The 23,144-nt window shown below is 31.7% G+C and overlaps 1 protein-coding gene across 3 annotated transcripts; it reads left to right on the top strand.

The window, feature by feature from the left end:
• Positions 1 to 1,844: 1,844 nt before the first annotated feature.
• LOC111710194 (leucine-rich repeats and immunoglobulin-like domains protein 1) lies at positions 1,845 to 21,364 on the top strand. Of its 3 annotated transcripts, XM_023484254.1 has the most exons (26): positions 1,845 to 2,010; positions 2,942 to 3,008; positions 4,692 to 4,762; positions 5,509 to 5,602; positions 6,343 to 6,398; positions 6,612 to 6,708; positions 6,898 to 6,975; positions 7,447 to 7,508; positions 7,723 to 7,764; positions 8,964 to 9,044; positions 9,347 to 9,375; positions 10,184 to 10,232; positions 10,963 to 11,036; positions 11,566 to 11,611; positions 11,993 to 12,027; positions 12,450 to 12,539; positions 13,026 to 13,063; positions 13,981 to 14,051; positions 15,044 to 15,139; positions 15,426 to 15,474; positions 15,957 to 16,047; positions 17,175 to 17,274; positions 17,704 to 17,749; positions 18,108 to 18,173; positions 20,828 to 20,878; positions 21,016 to 21,364. In XM_023484254.1, exons 1-26 carry the CDS (start codon positions 1,955 to 1,957, stop codon positions 21,076 to 21,078), a joined length of 1,698 nt encoding a protein of 565 aa, XP_023340022.1. In that variant the 5' UTR covers positions 1,845 to 1,954; the 3' UTR covers positions 21,079 to 21,364. The 3 variants fall into 3 exon arrangements, with proteins under 3 accessions (XP_023340022.1, XP_023340023.1, XP_023340025.1); XM_023484255.1 differs by lacking the exon at positions 12,450 to 12,539; XM_023484257.1 differs by lacking the exons at positions 1,845 to 2,010; positions 2,942 to 3,008; positions 4,692 to 4,762 and adding an exon at positions 5,163 to 5,180.
• The last annotated feature ends 1,780 nt before the right edge of the window (positions 21,365 to 23,144 follow it).

Here is a 23,144-nt window from a genome sequence, read left to right as displayed (position 1 = left end):
ATAATATAACATTAGAGTTTGTCCAAGTGAGCAGTGATAATTAGAATCGTTCTCAAACTCGCTTTTAATATCTGAAAAATATATGACCATTTCTATTTGAGAAAGCGACTCTGATATATCGAAGAATTATGTAAAATTCTTTAATTTCTAATTTTTTTTCTCCAAAAAGATGGCGAAACATTTGATATTTATAAACGGAACGAGAATGGTTGAAAACTTTTCTTTTTCTTCAAGTTTATATTTCTATATTTTAGAACAGCTTAAGGGTTTCCTTTTCATCTTCCACTTAAAGCTGACACTGTTATTTTTTACGTGAAATTCAAGTGATTTATTGTTGAGTATTTAGTAACTAAATATTTGTAAAGTAATTAAAGTAAATTGCTCACAATTAGTGATGGGTTACACAAAAGAAGGAGTTATATATCACAAAGCAAAATTGTGTTCTCGATAAGTTTGCTTTTATTAAATTATGCAAATTTTTTCTCTGATCAAAGATATATACCAAAACTAAGAACGATTTTACTAATCGTGTTGTAAAATTGTTTTAGTTAATATCTTTTGTCAGATTTAAAATCTTGCATAATGTAACATTAACAAAATATACTAGCGTGCAATTTTGAAATAGGATTTATGTCTCGAATTGAACCTCTAAAAAGCCTGACAACTTTAACTGTTCAAAAACGGACCTCAAAACATTCAATATTTATAATTCCATTCTATTTGGTTAATTTGCTTGACTTGAAACTACAGTCCTCTATATACAGGGTTACCCACAAAGGATTATACTTTAAGCACGACCTAAACTTCTATCAATTAAAGGGTTGCCTTTAATGAAGTCTTTTAATGATATGCTAAATGATTTTGCAATGAAAGATACCAGTTTACAACTGTCAGGAGCCATGAATCAAAAAAAAGAATTGAAAAATTCTGTACAGTCGTCTCTGAAGTTCCACCATATGCATTTGTTGGTAACCCAGTGTGGCCAAAAGACTGAACCAAATTGGCGGAATTTTTTAAGATAACCCCTGAGTACAAAAATAAAAAAGTAGGAAAATATTTGAATTTCCATGGCACTCTGGAACCCACAAACTTTCTCAAATTCTTTGTTATTTAAATTTTAAATAAACTTTTACTTTTGATTTTTAAATCTTTTAAGATTTAAACGTTCCTCCCTCGCTCATGAGAGGAAGGGGGAGGGGTATCTTCTGCTTGGGAGGAGTTAAACTCGCATTAGAAAGTTAAAAATTTTGATCGAAGTCTAAAAATTTTACATTCAGGTCGTATCTTTGTTTAATTCTGTCATCGCAAAATTTATGTTCTTAAATTTTATTTTTATTTGAACTTGTAACTAATAAAAATTTCATTCATGAAAATTTCATTCTGACTTGAAATCTTTATTTGTCTTTGTTCACAGTTACTCGTTATCTACCACCAACTATATATTTATCTTTCTTACTTTTTTAGTTGCTGTCTAGCTGAAGAATAGGTCAAAATTCAAGAAAAATTTTAAAAAATAAAAAATTAGAAAATTTATGAATTCTTGGTTACTAAAACTTTGGGGCACATGCATCTGGAGAGCAAATTATGCACTAATCTTCTAAGACCGGGTTGACATTGAGGTGTCCCAAGGCCTAGAATCACGTATACTTTTTTGAGCCATAAAAATGTACAATGTACATTGTAACGCGCTTGTTTTTAGCTACGGGTTAAAAGGTGTAATTGGGAAACATTCTTGCACGTATAATTTAACTAGGGTTTATATTTGTTTTGATTCCGATCTTAAAAACAAATGCCTCAAATTCATTTCCACCCCCCCTCCCAAAAAAAAATACTACAAATCATTGCAATAAATTATCCAACATTTTTCTTCAGATGTAATTGTAAAATGTCAAAGAATTTATAGAATGAGGAAGGATACAGAATGCCGAATTTGATGAAAAATAAATGAAAAAATATGAAACTTTTCATCCTCCTTCTCCTCCTTCAACCATCATATCAAGATTACTACAGGGATGTTACATTACTACTTTTTCCCCAAATAATAAATTAAACTATTCAGTAATTTTTTGTGTATTTATAAATTTTAAAAAATAGATTTTTTAAAAGGTTAACATTTTCTTATTTGCGATTTTTTTCCTTAATTCTTCTTGGATTCCCTAAAAATGTGTAAAAAATTGTGTGCAAAGAGCGTAACATTATTTTATGCTTGTCGTTATTTGAAATCCACCATGTTACTTCTTAGAACAGAGATGAACAACTTACATAGATACAAGTAGACAGGACAAACCGTTATATCGCATATCACTTTAAATGTCCTTGAAGTTCCTTTTTAAAGGGACTGTACACTGTAGAGTGACATGTCCGAATCACGGTACCCCTTTAACAGGGGCGAATACAATATTTAAGTGAGGGGGGTGCTAGATTTATTTCGGATTAAAAAAATCCAGATTTAAGAACCAAAAGACGCGCTGCAGGTAAAATTTTTTAAGATAGATTTTTTGGTTTTTTTTGCCCTAGGTTTTCTTTCCCTTAAGTGCTATTAAAATCTCAGGGGTAGAGGGCTACGCCCTCCCCTGAATCCGTCAGGGGGTGCAAAGCTTCTGCCGCCACCCTGTATCCGCCCCTGCCCTTAAAATTTTTGTGTGATCAAGAATGTATAAGATATAATTTGCTCTTTGAAACTCAACAATTTTAATTGTGATTTATCTGTAAAGTGCGGATTTCTGCTTTATGAACAAAAGAGGAATTTGTTGGAATTAAACACTTTTCAAGGTTCAAAACGACAAAATCTTCCGAATTATCATTCAGAAGTGTGAAGGGTACCGGCGCGGTGTAAATCTGTCCTGTCATCTTTAATATTGAGAATCTCTTGAAATACGTATACAGTCCCTTTAATGGAATGCATGCACAATAAATAGCTACAGTACAATGTTTACATTAGTTCTTGCTCTTCTATATTGGAGGGAAGCTACCCAGAAAGAACTGTTTGCAAGTGCATTGATAGTCAGGTGAGCAAACACTTTTATATCAGATCAGGTCAAAACTTTTTGTTTTAAATCCCAGGATCAATCATTAATTAGTATTTAGTTCAGTCCTACTCCTTCTTAAATCCCTTAGTTTTAAAATGTAAACATGAATATTTAATTTTCATTTTTCTTTTCTTTCCTTATTCTTTTCCTTTGGGGGGAAATAATCCAATAACCTCTATTTTCAGAGGTTTTTAAATATTTCCACCTCAGAACACTTTTACTTTTATTTTTTTTGTCATAATTTATGAATAAATGATTACTTACTTGAGCCTCCCTTTTTGCGTAATATTGAAAAAGATATCCGCCTTTTAAAAAAAATACCTCTGCTGCATAAATCTGCAAGTTAAATTATTGAAAATCCGCAATAAAAAATTGTAATTTTTTTTTTTAAAGAAAAGTTGCAGTTTTGAATTGGGCAAGCATGTAAAGTGTTATCCCAAAAGGATGAAACTTCAAAAAAGACTGCACGGAATTAATTCCATAAACCATTTGGACAGAAAACTTCAATCATCACGTGACACAATAAATTACAGGGTTACCAACTAAGAATGAAACTGTAAAGACGACCTGAAATTCTGTAAATATATTACAATTATGTTAAGTAAAGTCTTTTTACTTTAATATTGTCGCTTAATGGATAATTTATTGATTTGACAAAGAAGAAAAACATGTTAACAGTTGAAGGGAAACATGAATATAAGAAAACAGCCAGTATACAATTATGTACAGTCGTCTGAAGTCTCATCCATTGTGGGTAACCCTGTAGTTGTTTGTTGTCTCATCCTTTGAGGGTAACCCTGTAGTTGTTTGTTATTTCATCCTTTTTTGGTAACCCTGTAGTTGTTTGCTGTCTCATCCTTTGAGGGTAACCCTGTAGTTGTTCATCCTTTTTTGGTAACCCTGTAGTTGTTTGTTGTCTCATCCTTTGAGGGTAACCCTGTAGTTGTTTGTTGTTTCATCCTTTTTGGGTAACCCTGTGGTTGTTTGTTGTCTCATTCTTTGTGAGTAACCCTGTGGTTGTTTGTTGTCTCATTCTTTGTGGGTACCCCTGTTGTTGTTTGTTGTCTCATTCTTTGTGGGTAACAATGTAGTTGTTTGTTGTCTCATCCTTTGTGGGTAACCCTGTAGTTGTTTGTTGTCTCATTCTTTGTGGGTAACTCTGTAGTTGTTTGTTGTCTCATCCTTTGTGGGTAACCCTGTAGTTGTTTGTTGTCTCATCCTTTGTGGGTAACCCTGTAGTTGTTTGTTGTCTCATTTGTGGGTAACCCTGTAGTTGTTTGTTGTCTCATTCTTTGTGGGTAACTCTGTAGTTGTTTGTTGTCTCATCCTTTGTGGGTAACCCTGTAGTTGTTTGTTGTCTCATCCTTTGTGGGTAACCCTGTAGTTGTTTGTTGTCTCATCCTTTGTGGGTAACCCTGTAGTTGTTTATTGTCTCATCCTTTGTGGGTAACCCTGTATTTGTTTGTTGTTTCATCCTTTGCGGGTAACCCTGTAGTTGTTTGTTGTCTCATCCTTTGTGGGTAACCCTGTAGTTGTTTGTTGTCTCATCCTTTGTGGGTAACCCTGTAGTTTTTTGTTGTCTCATCCTTTGTGGGTAACCCTGTAGTTTTTTGTTGTCTCATCCTTTGTGGGTAACCCTGTACCTTAATGGTTATATTTTAGAATCCCAGTGCTGTATGTGTGGAGAGTAGTATAGATACAGTTCCCAGTGATCTGAACCCTAGTCTTGAAAGGAACATTGAAAACTAAATATCTTAAAATTTTATTTTATTTTATTTATTTCAAAAAGCATTTAAAGTAATTTTTGTCATTTCTTTTTATGAGAAACGTAACTTGATCAGAAACGGGTTTTTATATCTGTAATAAAAATAGTAAGTTTGATCCAACATTTTGGCTTCCTGGGTCCGAATCCACGGATCCATGGATTCGGATCCAAGGGGAAAAATATCAACCAAAAACTGCAAACAAAAATCTTTTGCTCCCAAATGAATGGTTCATCAAGTTTTAACATAAAAAAAACAAACAAAAAATTATTTGAAAATTCTTCTTACAGAAATATTTATGACCTAGATCCAGTCCATATCCATTCTTTTCCATGTGCGGATCCAGATTCCGCATCAAAATAAAATGGATCCTAAGCACTGGGTAGAAGTAAGACTACGGTTTAATTGTTTATGTCTAAAACGGATCGTTGTTAAAAACTAAAGAATAAAACATTTTACCTCGATCAGAAAGGGTACCGTTGTAAATTGGACATGTCAATTTATGAAAGGAGAGTCAGCTGAAATTATTCATAAAGTCCCTTTATCTTTTTAAACTCAATTTTAGAATGATTTAATCCGTTTTTATATTTTTGATTTGTTAGTCTGAACCTGTCAATTTTAGAATGATTTAATCCGTTTATATATTTTTGATTTGTTAGTCTGAACCTGTCAATTTTAGAATGATTTAATCCGTTTATATATTTTTGATTTGTTAGTCTGAACCTGTCAAAGAACAGGATACAAGCTCTCGACAGTTTATTCTTCTACCAGGAGCTCATTACCTTCATAGTCTCATACAATAGGATTACGGTAATTAATTACCATCCCGGCAGTCACTTTATCATCCCTGACATTTACTTTATCATCTTGGACGGTCACTTTATCATCCATGACGTTCACTTCATCATACAGGACGTTCACTTCATCTTCCAGGACATTCACTTTATCATTCAGGTCGGTAACAATATCCCAGACCTTCACTTTATAATCCCGCACGGGCACTTTATCATCCTGGACGTTAGCATTATCCCAGACCTTCACTTTATAATCTCGGACGGTCACTTTAACATCCTGGACGTTAGCATTATCCCAGACCTTCACTTTACCATCTCGGACGGTCACTATAACATTGTCCCAGACGTTGACTTTATCATACCGGACGGTCACTTTATCATCCCTGACGGTCACTTTATCATCCCTGACGGTCACTTTATCATCCCTGACGGTCACATTATCATCCCGTACATTCACTTAGTCATCCCTGATGCTCACATCATCATCCCAGATGGTCCCTTCATTATTCCAGACGGCACTGTATCCGGTTGGAAACTATTATATTCACATAAGGAATAGCTCTAAACGTACAATCTTCATTTTCAGAATTTATCGATTTTACTTTTTTTCTGAAATATCGAGGGTTTTCAAAAATTTATTGAAGCTCTGTTAAAAAAATTCTTTTATGCTTATTTCTAAACATTAAATCCTTAATTATTATATTCTTTTTTGATATTACGTCTCAGTCCCGGTAAATATAAAATGATATATTTTAGAGTATTAATTCCATGTGTTTCCAAGACAGTATCACTCTGCACTCGCTTGATCTCAGGTTAAAACATTTTTCTTTCAAATAGCAAAATCGAATTCAACTGTTCAATAATTTTTTGGGGAAAATTAATGAACTTTTGGGAAACAAGTTTAAAGAAAGATGCCTTTTGATGTCCAAATATACAAGGGGTAAGGGGAAATTCTTAAAAATATAAACCCCTGGGCCCTGACATATCAAAAATCATATTTCTATATATAATTTACATTTTTAAAGTCACAATCTACTTGGAGAAGTGAAAAGGAAACAGTTCTATGGACTAGGGAATCTGAAAACTCTAGATCTATCTTATAATAAGATTAAACACATCCAGGAATCTTAAACTTTTATCTTTTCCAACAGATCTATATAGAACTATCTTATAATAAGATTAAACACATCCAGGAATCTTAAACTTTTATTTTTTTTTAACAGATCTATATAGACCTATCTTATAATAAGATTAAACACATCCAGGAATCTTAAACCTGAACAGTCCCTTTAAATAAAGATAAGATTTAAGACAGGAGGGTTTGATAATCTTGATGAGATTATTACCATCAACCTTTCATATAATGAGCTTAACCAACTAGATAACCAGGTAGGGACTATTCATAATAAAGGGACTGACGGCGTTTTTCAAAAGTTATTCCGATTCACAAGTATACCATTGTTCTTAGCAAAAATTATGAATTCAGCATGTTTTAATTTCTTACTTGAATACTTTTTAAATTCAGTTTCACATAAGAACAACTGGCGGATTTATGTTGCAGAGCCAAGGAAAATAATTGAGAGAACAAAACAGAAAAAGTTGTCCTCATTGTTAAACGGATAAAGTGTATATTTGTGAATCGGGATTTAGATTTTAACACTTTAATTGGAGGGTATCACCGCCTTCCAGATAATTAGGATGAACCCCTCTCCATCCCTTGATATTTTTAGGGGGTTGTATTTACTTTCTTGTTTCTTACTATACAGCAAACTCTCATTTAAAAGTTTTAAAGGGAGTGTCTGGCTAGACATGGTAGTTGAGTTGGGACTGCAGTATTGTAAAGAAATTTTCCACTCTCAGGTGTTTTCTGGTCCTTTTATTACTAACCTGCAGTATCTTTACATGGAACATAACTATATCAAGTAAGTTAAAACTAAAAATATACTAGTTTCAATTTACAAAAATAGAAAACGAGCAGAAAAATAACATTTTTTGGATCATTTTTGGGTCGGTTTCGCAAACTATTTCAGTCAAAGTTAAAGTTTGACAGTCAAAAGAAAGCAAAGCAAAGAATAAATAATTTAAAAAAAAAAATTTTCCTGTTAACTGTCATTTACTGTAATAATGTTTTTGCAGGCATTTTCCTTATGATGTGTTTTCAAATCTCAGAAGTCTAAGGTGAATTATTTTACTTTATTAAAATACATTAGAGGAAGGTGTTGTTTTAACTTTTCATTAAAATATTTTTAAAAAATATTATTTTCCACTAAAAGACATTACCATCAAAGATCTAGGAACTTTAAAAATATGAAAAAATGTCTTGTACGAGATGGACGTCATCAGATAGTTACATTCTTAGAAATCTAAATTTTTTAAAAACATTCTTAATATTGCTTTTATACGCTTGATCTTAGTCTACATCCTCTGTATGTTCAGTACCCTTGATCTAAGTCTAAATCCACTGTATTTTCAGTACCCTTGATCTAATCTGAATACATTGTATTTTCAGTACCCTTGATCTTAGTCTAAATCCACTGTATGTTCAGTACCCTTGATCTTAGTCTAAATACCTTATATCGTTACCTTTGATTTTAGTCTAAATACTCTTATTTCAGTACCCTTGATCCTAGTCTAAATGTATTTTCAGTACCCTTGATCTAAGTCTGAATCCACTGTATTTTCAGTACCCTTGATCTAAGTCTAAATCCTCTGTATTTTCAGTACCCTTGATCTAAGCCTGAATCCACTGTATTTTCATTACACTTGATCTAAGCCTGAATCCATTGTATTTTCAGTACCCTTGATCTAAGCCTGAATCCATTGTATTTTCAGTACCCTTGATCTAAGTCTAAATCCACTGTATTTTCAGTACCCTTGATCTTAGTCTAAATCCTCTGTATTTTCAGTACCCTTGATCTAAGCCTGAATTCACTGTATTTTCAGTACCCTTTATCTTAGCCTGAATCCACTGTATTTTCAGTACCCTTGATCTTAGTCTAAATCCACTGTATTTTCAGTACCCATGATCTAAGCCTGAATCCACTTTATTTTCAGTACCCTTGATCTTAGTCTAAATCCTCTGTATTTTCAGTACCCATGATCTAAGCCTGAATCCGCTGTATTTTCAGTACCCTTGATCTTAGCCTGAATGTATTTTCAGTACCCTTGATCTAAGTCTAAATCCACTATATTTTCAGTACCCTTGATCTAAGCCTAAATCCACTGTATTTTTAGTACCCTTGATCTAAGCCTGAATCCACTGTATTTTCAGTACCCTTGATCTAAGCCTGAATCCTCTGTATTTTCAGTACCCTTGATCTTAGTCTAAATGTATTTTTAGTACCTTTGATCTAAGCCTGAATCCACTGTATTTTCAGTACCCTTGATCTAAGTCTGAATCCACTGTCTACTCTGGAAGTTCCTCTCTTTCAGGAATTAAACTCACTTGCTGAACTCAGGTTACCAATAATCTTTAATGGGAGTGTTTTCGATTTTTGAAAGGGCTGCGCCAGTGTGGATACTATTTTTTGATTTTGACTGCTTATTTTGATCCGAGGTTTAGAAAACCCTTCTGCATTCTATATCAATAATTTCTCTCGTTTGATAATGCCATACTGATCTGTCTGGGAAACCCTTGTTTTTTTAAAAAGACTCCTCGCCGACATATTTAAAATAATTTTTTGCTCTAATCTAATTGTAAAATGAATGTTTTGGAGTAATTTTTTAAAACGAAAATAAAAAATAAACTAAGTTTTTACAGGTTGAGAGAGTGTAGTCTGTACAGCATAGGTAAATCAGCCACATTTTATATTTATTTATTTAACTAATAATAACAGAAACAAATAAGATACCATGCAGTTCTGTCAACAACGGGAGAAGCTGAAAGGCCTATCCAACTATAATTTTTTTTAAGTTATCAAAGGGGGGGGGGAGGGGGGTTCACAAAACGTATTACTCTCTGGAAAATTTAAACAGTGTTTAAACCGTTACATTACATAATTTTAAGTTCACATGCAAAAAGTTATGTTTAAACACTGTTTTAATTTTCTGGAGAGTAATACGCTTTGTTCCCCCCCCCCCCCCATCTCCTCTAATTTAAAGTACAAAAGAAAAAAAGAAAAATTTGACTTTTAGGACGCTTAGCATCCATCTTCTTCTTCAACTTTAAATTCTAGCTCTATCTGTGAGCATCTTCTCTTGTACAATATAAAACAACTATCTAAAGTGCCCGGCGTTGCCCCTAGAAATTTTAAAAAATCGAATTTAAAAATTTAGCAAGAATTGGAAGTTTTTGGACGCAGATTTTTTGTAATTTTGAGCATCACTTGGGTCATTTGAGGTCCCACACAAAATTTAAGCCCGATCGATCAGTTTTGACGTTTATTGGATAAAAACGGACAGACAAGCAAAGTATATTGAATATATAGAAGCCCCTGGGACCCAATGTAATGAATTTATAAAGACAGTAAGTAGTTCAGCGACGTTAGCTCACATTCATTAAATTCGAACCCTGGGTATATTTAAATGGATTGTGAATCCTTTAAAGTCTATTAGACCAGATATGGTAACCTACATTAATAATATCGATCTCTTTTAGGTGAAATAGCATTCTCAGGGTTATCTCAACTCCGGATTTTAGATATTAGGGAAGATGTTTAATAATTGAACAATTTTTTAAATGGTGAAGTAAGTTGAAGAATTATTTTTTTTCTCGTGATTAACGTTTCCGTTTGCCCATTTTGTTATGTATTTTACATAACTTGGTGGTTATCTAATTACAAATGTTTAAATATTACGAATTTGATTTCATTCAAATGTTTTTGAGAAAAAATTTTGGGGAACAGAGAGAAAAAGGTTTTTACAAAAGATTGAAAGAAGTCATTAAGTTGGACAGGGACAATCGTTGATTAAAAAGAAAGGAAAAAAATAATTTTAAACGTTCTGATTTTTGAAAAGATCCTACTTGAATCAAACGAATCAGCTGAAAGCCCTCGTTTATGATTAACGATCATGGACAGATTTGTTTTAAAAAAAATAAGAACGGGCCCAGCCATAAATTTAATATTACATTATTCGGTTACAGTACGTGTGCAATGTACGGTAACTGTATGTGTACATTGTTTGGTAAATTGTTCGGGCACTACGTGTATGTTGTTCGGGCACTGCAGTGTATATTGTTCGGTCTTGGTACGTGTACATTGTTCGGTTTCTGTACGTGTACAGTGTTCACAATTCAGTGTTCACTAAATAAAACCAAACGTTTTTGAGGAACTTATTGGTAATGGTGTACCAAACCTTTATATAAAATTATTTGTTTGCATGATAAAGATTAACAAGATTTTACAAATTAATTCTTTACATTATAAAACATTCCAGTCACAATGGACTTAACCAGGTTCCTTCCAGTTCATTCCACAATATTCAAGCTCTTGAAACTCTTTATATTGGAGGTTAGTTTTACAAACCTTTCATATTGGAGGTTAGTTTTACAAACTCTTCATATTGGAGGTTAGTTTTACAAACCTTTCATATTGGAGGTTAGTTTTACAAACTCTTAATATTGGAGGTTGGTTTTACAAATTCTTCATATTGGAGGTTAGTTTTACAAACTCTTTATATTGGAGGTTAGTTTTACAAACTCTTTATATTGGAGGTTAGTTTTACAAACTTTTTATATTGGAGGTTAGTTTTACAAACTCTTTATATTGGAGGTTAGTTTTAAAAATCTTCATATTGGAGGTTAGTTTAATAAACTCTTCACATTGGAGGTTAGTTTTACAAACCTTTCATATTGGAGGTTAGTTTTACAAACTCTTCATATTGGAGGTTAGTTTTACAAAATTTTCATATTGGAGGTTAGTTTTACAAACTCTTTATATTGGAGGTACCACTGTGCATCGGACATGCCACTTTTTACCGCCACAGTCTGTTTGAACCGATCTTTGTTTAAAATTAATAACATAAATTTAAATATTTCAGGAAACTTGATAAGTGCACTGAGACCTAGAGATTTTAACGCTCTAAGGAAATCATAATTTCTTAAAATTACTGTTTGGGAGTGCAGTACTGCAAATTTTTATAGCAAATTTTTGAATGATTACTTTAATCATGAAATTCTGTTTAATACTATTTTGGATTGATCATAAAAAAAAATTTGTTTAAAAACTCGAACAAGCCCTGACGACGCTTCAAAGTCGACCCAGTTTTAATTCTAGATCAATTTGGACAAAGCCAAGCTGTTCCCCCACAAACATTCCCATAGATCCGTTTTAGAAGATTTAACCCAAACAATGAATTTCAAAAATCAAAAAAAATCCATCAAATTGTTTACAAATCAAAGATATATCACAATGCTTTAAGGTCCAAAAAATGTAAATATCAATTAATAATATCAAATTATGAATAGAAGACTCAGACACTTCTCTATGACTGAATGCAAAGGTTGATCATAATAAAAAACTCAAAATCAATGTTAAAAAATTATTTTCTTTTTTTCTTGAAAGGGCTGTTTTGAAAAAGTTGCTTTCCCAATTGCATGGGCACTCTTAACCCCGAGATGATGGAGATATCCTTGTTTTTCTATCTGAAAATTGGATGATTCAAAATTTTTATTAATTAAACTACGATATCTTGCTCATTTTTACTCAAATAGCAGGATAAACTTAAAGGGTATCGTTTTGATTCGGACAGGTAACTTTTGAAATGGAAGATAGTTCCACAAATCTTATTCCTGGACTGAACCAAATAAATACATGTTTAAACTCCAAAATGTTCATAAAAATCATTTGAACCTATTCAAAATAGCTTTCAAATAAATTTTAAAATCCATACAAATTGATGTTTTACTATGAAAACTACTGCAGCAGAGGACCTACTCATAGAGGAGGATACTTTCAGAAAAAACACAGAACTCATTTCTATTGATCTCTCAAAATGTCATCTTGAAAATATAGGTCGGAGCCAAATTATTTCTATTCTATTCTTTTTTTAAATTAAATCTTAAATAAACAAATTGTTGACAAATACATTAAAATGTTTAAGTTTTTTTATATTAACGATAATAAAATTTCACATAAAAGAAAAATTAAGGGTTTAACAATCAACACGTCAATTTCAATGTTTTCTGACATAGAAACTAGCTGATTACTCGCCCCAAACTATTTTCATTCTAATATCTGTGAACCTGATGTGGTAGACCTTAGATATTTCAAGATAAATTCTGTTAGACCAAATGATCAACATTTAAAAAAATAAGAGTTTACCTTTACCGAATCATGATTGAAAAGATATAAAGTTTAGAAAAGTAAAAGTTCTTTGTGGCGAATAATCTCTAAAGAAATATGATTTTCAAAAGCCTTGAAAAACGAACTTTTTAAAAAAATTTTGGATGAAATATTTTTACTTCATTAAAAAAATATTAAAATTTCTTTTTTATTTAGATGAAAGTGTGAGTTTTCACTATTTAACAATGCTCAAGGAATATTCTCATTTTATTTAAAAAAAATATTTTTACAGTGAAAACAATGAAATAGGAAGACGACATTATAGCTATACTAATGTGTTGGTATAAAGCAAATAGTTCTAATAGATACTTATAAAATCACTATATTTAGTAAAATGGGTTTGTTTCACCTCAACAATTGCTGTTTCTCATGCTCATTGCACTTTATAAATTAAAAACTTTATTCTAAAAGTTTTCTTTTTTCAGAATTTTCTTGTTATCACTGTAGCAGCAATGAATGAACCATTAAACAACTAAGAGTCATTACGTTTATTACACTTAATTATTTTTAAATTTCAAGCCATTAATGTTTTAATATTTGGAGAAAGGTAATGATTCAGTCAACTGAAAAAAGAAAGAAAACACAATTTCAAATATTGATTATGCTGAAATGAAAAATTTCACAATTTATTTTAAAGTAAATTTTTATATTCAACAATCAGATTTCTCAAAAAATATTTTCTGCTTTTGTTTTTGTTTTCATAATGTCGGTTTGTTAGTTATTTTTGACTAGCTGGATCCGGTTCCGGATCCGGATTTAGCTGGATCCGGTTCCGGATCCGGATTTACAGAATAAAACTGATCCTTGCACGGGAAACGTTATTGAGTGACTTATCTAAAGTTATTTCAAGTGATCCTCAAGTGGCATGCTTCACATTTAAAACCTTCAAATATTCAACTTTAATGAAAAGACTGGGATTAGCTGTGTTTTACAAAAAAAACTATAAAATTGTTTGCAGGTTTTATGTAAAAAAAATATTGAAATAACCGGATCGAAATTCAAAAATACTTGTTTTGGAATTCAGAGAAAAAATATCTGAAAAACCTTTTTGTGAACAAAAATCCGAAATGAATATGTCATTTTTATTGTTCTGAATGAGGAATGTGTTCAGAAAGTTAATCTGCATGGAAACCCTTTAACCAGCCTTAACAAACTTCTCCTAGCATTCTATGATTTAGACAGGTAGAATCTTAGTTTTCCCCCCATCTTTATCAAAAATCAGTTATATTGGCCAAGTCTTCATTCAAAAAAAAGTTTTTATTATTTAATTGTCAGAAATAATTAATACATTTTTTTCTTATTTTTCTTATTTAATAATGTCTTATATAATGCAATGAATAATTAGCTAATAGTAGAGTCAGAGGCGTTTACAGGGGGGGGGGGCGATGGGGGCTGAGCCCCTTTTGATAAGTGAAAAGCATGGCTGAGCCCCAGAAAAATTCCTGTATACGCCCCTGGATCTAGCCTTTAGGAACATCTTACCATTTGGGGTTATGTTGTACAATACACATTTAAATTATAATATATAATTGTTTAATTCAGAAAGTGTGGAATGTCAGGCACATTCTGGAATTATGAAATTTAAAAGCTTTCATACGGAACCTTTCCAAATTTCTCCATTTAGTATTGAATTTTTTCTTTATTATAATTCTTATACTCATACAAATTTTTTAGGGGGAATGGTTAATGATCGATGCTTTTGGGGAACTGATAAGAAATGATTCCTAAACTTATGTTAGTAGTGTATTATAAAAAGATTTACAGGGTATTCTTAACCTTTTAATTAGTTGACTATCTATCTACCATAGAAATAAAAAGGTGACAAAATCCTAATGTTGGAAAAGACGACCTTTTATGCCCTTGACCCTGTCATCATCCCTTTTAGCGATAGATGACATCATGCAAGGACTTGGACATAAAGGTTGTTTTTTTCTACCATTTTTCTACCTTTGTTATACCTATGATAGATTGATAGTCAACTAATGCCCAGTAAATCTCCTTTGTATGTACTCCAATGTTCTTTATTGTAATCTATCTGTGATATGTGACCAATGTGTAGAATTATTTTTAGTTCAGAGAAATTTTTTTGTCTGTTCTCCAAATGTTGAAGTTAAGCTAAAAAAAATTAAAATTATTTTAAATGCTGGACTGATTAATTTACTCTTCTGATCTAGTTTGGATGTAACTGACTGCCCTCTAGAATGCGGATGTTCCTTATCCTGGTTAAAGGACCTTCTAAATACCAAACCAAATATATCTAGACAGGCTAGGTAACATATTTAAACCAAACCAAATATATCTAGGCAGGCTAGGTAACATATTTAAACCAAACCAAATATATCTAGGCAGGCTAGGTAACATATTTAAACCAAACCAAATATATCTAGTCAGGCTAGGTAACATATTTAAACCAAACCAAATATATCTAGACAGGCTAGGTAACATATTTAAACCAAACCAAATATATCTAGGAAGGCTAGGTAACATATTTAAACCAAACCAAGTATATCTATGCATTTGATTGTACAATTTATTTTGATCTGTTTAAAATTTTAGGTGCAATTACAAGGGAGAATTTGACCTAATAGCTGTTCTGCATGAGGAGGTGAAATATAAAATGATTTGTTTGTTTGCAAAAAAAAAATATAAGGCCAACAACAATTAAATTTATGATCGATCGGTATTTTTTAAACGATTTTAATGTGTAGGGAATATGAATTAAATTGTGTTTAATCTTCCTGACAGAAACAATCTCAAGAACTGACGAGGGTCAACCCAGACCGAAATATATTTTCAATAAAATGTTGAACTAACATCTACTTTTTTTACTCTGCGGAGTGTTGGTCCATCACCATCACTGAATTTAAAATGATATAAACAGTTCGTCTAGCAGAAGAGAGAAACAAAAATCTATAGTGATCCCCAAAATATTGTAGAATAAATAGACTTTAGGGTGTATATTTCTCAATGTTTTCTATATTATCCTGTAGATCATTATTTTCTTCCAATTTCTTCAGTTAATTTTGAAAAACTTAATATTTTATCTTCCTTTGTCATAAATTGTCCTCCTGAAAAGTTTTATTTCAGGCCTTTTCCTGCTCTTCTCAAGATTTTAGTCTGTTAATTATCTGCAGTTTATCTGTAGGGGGAGCTCTAACTTTAGCAGCTGCTGTTTATGGTAAGTTGGTAACATCAAAAAAAGTTATGTTTCAAAGATTTAAATATATAAGTTTAAAAAATTACCTGCTCTTAGTAGGGTTAATCATTAGTACTAATCACTTGGCATTATCTTGCGAGGAGCTAAAATATCGTCTTCCAATCTAGATTCTGAAATCTAGACATTTAAAAAGTATATATATTCTGGAATTATAGAAATTTTTGCAGGAAGGATACATTTTTTCATTTTTATTTGCTGAAAATTGGATTTTTTGTAACAACTAATACAGGGACCATACATTCTTTTGCTTTATTATTATAAATTTATTTCGTACACAAAGGTAAAATGGTACAATATGATAAGACAAAAACAAGAATAAAGTATAAAATATAAATATAGTTTCTAGTCGGAACATAAAAAGTTGATCATGGTTGCGATCTCATTATTATCAAAGTTGTTTAGAACAAAATTATCTTCTTTAACTTTAAGTAATTCATGAAGAATGGGTAATTTCCATTCTTGGTCTAAAGGAATATGATTGTTTATCATATTTTGTTTCACGCAAAATTTGTTTAGATTTCTAGATTGTACATTACAATCTTGTGCAATAGATTCAAGATTTTTACATAAAACCGTTCTTAATTCATGTTTACTTAGATCTACTAAAAGTCGAATACATAGCATATGACAATTTGATAAACTGGTCACAAATTGTACAAAACAAGTGCATAAAACTGTTTTAATATGGGGAACATTAGAAATGGGCACAATGAAATATCTATAGGTTTCTCTTGGTAGATCAAATAAAATGCGAATAGCAATGTTCCATGAATTCAGGAGCTTTAGGAACATCCCTACTGTATAAATCCCAGAGATTTGAGCCATAGAAATCACAAGTATATATATTTACAATTTTAACACTGTGGATGTATTAGTATAATGAAATTCTTGATTAAGAGAATGTATTTTAGAAATAAATGTAGCACGTTTTATTAGAGGATTTGTAAACTAGGAATTATTTAATTTAGTAAAGAAGCAGGTGCATTTAACTAACCACTTCTATTAATTAAAATGCATCATCATGACTGTTACTTCTAAAATTCTGTTTTTCAAAAAATAATTTTTAAAAAATTGAAACTTTTTTTTAGGCCTTGTGATATTTTTCCGTCAAAGAGGCCGCCGATTAGGAACTGGATCTTGTACTGGAACGGGCTACTTCCGGTTTAGAAGAAGTTCCTCGGGATACAGGGAGGTTCAAATAAAAAGTTTTTTTTCGAATCTATCTGAAGAAGGCACAATATTACTTGTTCTTAAAATGTTCTAGATTTTTTTACCATTTATATGTTAAGAGTAAAAGGATTAACCAATCTTGAGTTTTTACTAATCTATGTTAAAGGAAAAAACCTTTTAGATCTTGAAAACATGATATATTTGTCCAGGCTGAAGGACTCCTCAGATAAGCCTTTCCATCGGCCTGAGATAATCATTTGCTCTGCCAGTTGCTACTTTTTATCTGATATTATTTTAAAAATTCTAAAAAATGAAAAGATTTGTTATTGAGGGAGAAAATAATAACACGTGTATCTTTTAAGCACATTATTTTGAGGGGAAAACTCTAAAAAAAAATTGATGCATTTCTATGGTTAAAAATTTGATTTTTTACATTTTTAACCTTAGAAAAAGAAAGAGATTGAGTTCTAAAGCCGGCAAAGAAGATATACAGGTATAATGGTGACAATTAAGATGGAATCAAAAGTAGCTCTTGTTCATTATTTTTTTATAAAATATTTCAATTACTTCTTTTCTTGTGTTAATTTTCACACATTTCTTATTTGTAGTTTTAGGCTAATAACAATTGCAGAATTTAACTGTTGGTATGAAATTCGGCATTTTTAATCGTTCTCAAATTTCCCCAAATTTCATCAATTTCATGATTTCCTGAACCATGAGGTTAATGTACCTAATCGGTTTAGTGGTTTTTATCATTTGAGACAGACAGACAAGACAATCAAAAAATTAAATATTCCATAGTGACAAAAACAGACATTCTCATTATTATAATAATTGATTGTTTGATTTAGGTTCTCCAAAACTTGAATGTTCCTAATAATGGTCAGTTCATTGAACTCCCGGGCCTCCACAGACAGGTTAGAGTAGGGTCAAGAAAAACATATATTTTCTAAGACTAAACAGTAAACAAGTTATTGTTATGATTTTGGGTTTAAAAAATTTGTTTAAAAAATCATTCGCTCAGTAAGAAAACGATCGTTTTTTTAAAAATCTTTTGGAAAATTCGTTCGTTCAGTAAACGATTCTTTTTTCAAGTTTGTTTGAACGATTTAAATCGTATTTTATTTTCTCAAAACAATCCATATTGTTCGTCCATCGTTCGTTTTTTCAACGACATCATCATTTACGAAAAATTTCGTTCGTTCTCAAAAATTTTGTTCGTTCAAGAAAACAATGCCCATCTCTAGTCCTGGTAACTAAAGTGTTCTTGTGGGGTAACAGACTACATAGCCCCCTACACTGCATGCCATAAGCTCTTGATTTTGGGTTTCATTAACTACTTGAAATTCCTCGGGGCAAAGACATAGATAGCGCATCAGAAAATCTACTCAAATTTGACGCATTTTGTGGGTGAGCCAATGCTAGTAACAAATGTCGTCTTCTCCAGTTTCATAATGTCTTTTGTAATGGATTTAAGAGTTATTTAAAAATAAAACAAGAAAACCACTTTAGCTTTTCTATCTTGAAATTTTTAATTTGTTCATAGTTCATAAAAGGGACTTGTGGATTTTACGCAACAAAGACAATGAACATAATTTACAGAATTCATTACTTTTTAAGATGAAATATAACGGCGATATCTTCCTCATTGTTACCTAGACAAATGTTTAAATGGTACCGTTGTTGATAGGACCTTTGATGGGTTGGTGACTTGAAATTACAATCTATCAGTCCATTTGAACATCTACTTTTGGTTTGAAGTATATTAAGTTATAAAAAGAAAATTAATGTCACGCATCTTGTATGCATGTAACCTTGTTCTTTTCTACAGTAATCAATTATCTCATTACTTTTTCATTCAAGATTGAATTCTCTCTTTACCTGATTTAAATGAATTATTGAAAAATATAACGTCATAATATTTATTTAACAATGAGATAGTTTTTACGCACTCTGGGATCTTTCAGCTTAGGGAATTTATATGATCCAATTAAAGAGCCTTCATCCAAACTTTTTTCTTTTTGGATCTGCTGGCATTGTAAACACAGACTCTCCTATTCTTGGTTGGCTTGAAAGTGGCACCGACGAACCGGAAATTCATTGAATTTGTATACATAAAACTCCGGAATTTAGACAATCTGCATGTTCACTGCTCAATTGCGGTATTTTATGTTCATAAAACTATTCAATCGAAAATCGAGTAAGTCTAAAAGTCGTCTTTATATTCTCTAGTTATATTTTCACCAATATTTCTTTTGTACGACTTTTTAAAATCCTTTAAAAATTCATGCCTCAAACCTTTTGTAATCAATTTTGAAAAACTTTTAAGTAAAAGTTCGTCCTTTAATTCACATTTTTAACGATATTTTTGAAACAAAATCCCCATGAATCAATTGAAGAGTAAGATTGATACATTAATTTATGCGATAGTATTTCTTTGTGTAAGATTCACAAGAAGACGACATTTACACAAACTTTATATACCGTTTATAATACTGGAAATTTCTGGTCCCCTCTCTTCTTCATCGCCTAAAATCTCATTCCATAGTATCTCAGAAAAAATATTTGACGACATCTGAAAATTTTCACTAACGATTATTGGCTATTTTTAATACAAAAGAGATGCGTAACTTTATCACAAATTCAGCTATAATTCATCAGACCTAATATCAAACAAATGATTAAATAAATTTTAAAATACAAATTAATAATATAATTAATTTTAACTAACTTTTAGCACAAAATATTCACAATTGTGTTAAATATCTAAGGTATTAATGTCGATCATTAAACTCTCTAACAACCAAAATAACCAATGACGTCAAAATACAGCTGTACAGGCGTACACAATAGTTCCAACGCCTCGTCTTTATAATTAGCAAAGTCTTTGCCTTAGGGTATATAGTGATAGACAACATGATTACTGTCTTTGCTTTTCTTTAAAATGTCGTCGAGGATTTTTTAATTTGGGATTTTTATAACTGATTTATCTCCGAAAGTGTTTCATGGCACAAGTTTCTAATTAAAAGAAAGAGCGAAAACGAAATTCATTCCGTTATTTTCAGGAAATTTCATTTTAAAAGTGTTAAATGAGTAACTTAACTTAAACCCCTTTTATCTTGTTTTAATACTTACTTGAAAAATTCATTTATTCCCTTAAAATCATGTATTTTCATTAACACTTCAAATTCAGTGATAACACCCCCCATCAAACTCAAATCAAACTCAACTGAATATAAATTTCTAAAAATGCTGACAAATTTTGCATCAATAAATTTTAAGCAAAAAGACTTTTTCTTTTTTAATTGTTTACCTTCATACAGTTAAAACCAGAATATTCTGAAATAGGAAGACGACTTTATAACTTTTAAAAGCCCAATGAGGATGATACAGAGCAACTTTGCAGTGTAAGCAGTCTTCAATCAAATAAACTTAAGTATTGCTCTAATTATTGTCGTTTTCGTATTCCATTGCTTTCTAGTTATCACAGGAAGTAAAGATCTAAATTGATAAAGGAAATCTTATTCCGAAGACGACATTTCAGATTATCTTTTCTTAACATTCTATTTAGGAAGAATTAGAATCAGTCCAGGTTCACCAGACAGAGAATATTTACGAAGAGGTAGAATATTTCTTGCGTAAAATTTCCGATTAAATCTTTTTTTTAAAGCAAGAGTTGATACTAAATACAAATTATGTATTAAAAAATGTTTTATAAAAAAAAATCTTGTTATTTTAATATTAGTCAACAATTATCAGGTCCCAGAAGAATCCAATGCAGTGCCGAATCGGTTTCCTGATGTCAAAATTTCAGAAATTTAATTTGTAAATAAAAAATGCATTATTTGTAAATCAAAAGACAAACTCTAGTCATAATCAATGTTAACTGCAACATATGCTTTTAGATGTTTAATCCACTCATCTCTCCCATCGTGTTATCCCCCTCCCCTTCATCTCATAACCTTCCCCCCTCCACTTTTCTACCCCCTCCCATTATCTGCCATCAATGCACAATTGCACAATGCAAATCCTTTCGAAATTTTCAATCTTTGCATTTTGCATTACTTCCCCTTTCTGTATCTCTATTTAATATGTTTCCCCCCCATTTCCCCCATTTTTTGTGGTTTTTATCTATGGTTTTTCTTTTGTACCAGTATTTTAAACTCTCCCTCATTGCTTTCCTCACATGTAATCATTATTTTTGTCATTATAACCATTAATATCATTTCAACATTTGATTTATTATGTTATGTTTGTAATTTTAAAATTAAGTAAATTGATATTTGTGCAATACAATTAAGAAAGATTAATTTTTGAAATTAAAAAAAATTTTAAAGAAATTCTTAAATTTGTTGATTTTTCCAAAAAAAAACTTAAACCCAGAAGTTTTTTTGCTAACTGTAGACTAAATCCTATTTTTAATTGTTGGATGTTATGAGTAAATTATCTCTTGTGCGCCAATTATACTTTTTTCAAAATAACTTGTTTTAATATTTTAAACTTTTGCATTCCATAAATCTTGTATAAATTTTAATAAAATAATTTTTTCTTAAGTAGATTGGCTTGGAATGAAGGCAAGTAGCGGTAAACGCAGAAAGACTTGACGCTAAAAATGAAAGGAAAGACTTGACGCTAAAAATGAAAGGAAAGACTTGACGCTAAAAATGNCAATTTTTGTAGGTTGGATATGCACAACTTTAATAGGCCGGATGCACAACTTTTGTTCGTAGGTTGGATGCACAACTTCTGTTAGTCGGATACACACGTATTGTAGGTCGAATGTACAGTTTTGTAGGTCGGATGAACACTTTCCATAGGTCAGATGTTAGACTAGGTTAAGTCTGGGCCAAGCGCTGCAGCTAAGACGGGGTGAGGGGCCGAGTGCTGCAGCTACATTATCAAATTGACCAAGGTGATTGCCGATATGTAAGGGTAGGACAGGTTATTAAGACAATTTCTGGGGCAAGCGCTGCAGCTAGGACATTCTAGGGGGCCGAAAGCTGTGGCCAAATTTATCAAATTGACAAAGTGATCGCAGATCTGTGGGATTAGGAATTAGGTGAAGACAATTTCTGGGCCAATCGCTGTGGCAGGGACAGGCTAGGGGGCCCAGCTCTGCAGCCAAATTTATCAAACTGATAAAGTAATAGCCCATATGCGGGGTTAGGTTAGGTTAAAACAATTTCTAGGCCAAGCGCTGTGGCTACTTAATAACATTGCAGCGAACGAAACGTTTCGCGAAAAAATTATAAAATTTACGGTCGCATTTTGCTAACTTTTTCGCAAAAGTAAATGAAGCGAAATTTTCTTATGCAAAAATATTTTCGCGAAATGCGAAAATTTTGTGAAAACAATGAGTTTTATTGCTGCATCAATTAATTGCTCAAAAGAACTTGTGGAACTCTCTGCGAGGGAGGGAAGGCCAAGCAGTCATGAACCCCGTGGAAAAGTCTCCGAAACCCTGCAGAAACAGTCTCCGAACCCCGTGGAAAATCTCCGAACCCTGTAAGGAGCAAAAAATGTGTTATTCTGGGGGAAATCGCATGATTTTTGAATTTTTTTCAACATATGGCACAGGATCAAACAAAAGTATTACTAATAAATGCAATTTTGATCTTATTCACGGCCCTAGTATATGTTTATTTTGTATTCCTGTTTTAAGCTTAAACTTTAAAATGGACCTACGCAACAACGCACAATGTTTTTAGTATTTCAATGATATTTTTCATGAAAATGCAATAACATGTTTTAACGTAGTCCACCACTTTTTTAATTCCCGTCATCAAAGGGCAGTTTTACTCCATAATATCATTTTTTACTGTCTCCCCTTTAAAAGTGACCTACGCTGTAATTATTATATCTACACACGCAAGAAATATAAATATTGA

The sequence above is a fragment of the Eurytemora carolleeae genome, unplaced genomic scaffold (genome assembly GCF_000591075.1).
Source record: "Eurytemora carolleeae unplaced genomic scaffold, Eaff_2.0 scaffold889, whole genome shotgun sequence".
Taxonomy (NCBI): domain Eukaryota; kingdom Metazoa; phylum Arthropoda; class Copepoda; order Calanoida; family Temoridae; genus Eurytemora; species Eurytemora carolleeae.
The sequence above is the reverse complement of the archived record's forward strand: the minus strand, read 5'-3'. Positions and strand labels throughout refer to the sequence as shown.

Excerpts from the sequence above, each read along its gene's own strand:
- LOC111710194 (XM_023484254.1), top strand. The coding sequence starts at position 1,955 with ATGAAACTTTTCATCCTCCTTCTCCTCCTTCAACCATCATATCAAGAT. Across the intron at positions 12,028-12,449 it reads CTCTATGACTGAATGCAAAG|CAGAGGACCTACTCATAGAG; the intron begins GTTGATCATAAT and ends AAACTACTGCAG. Across the intron at positions 17,275-17,703 it reads AGAAGTTCCTCGGGATACAG|AAAAAGAAAGAGATTGAGTT; the intron begins GGAGGTTCAAAT and ends TTTTAACCTTAG.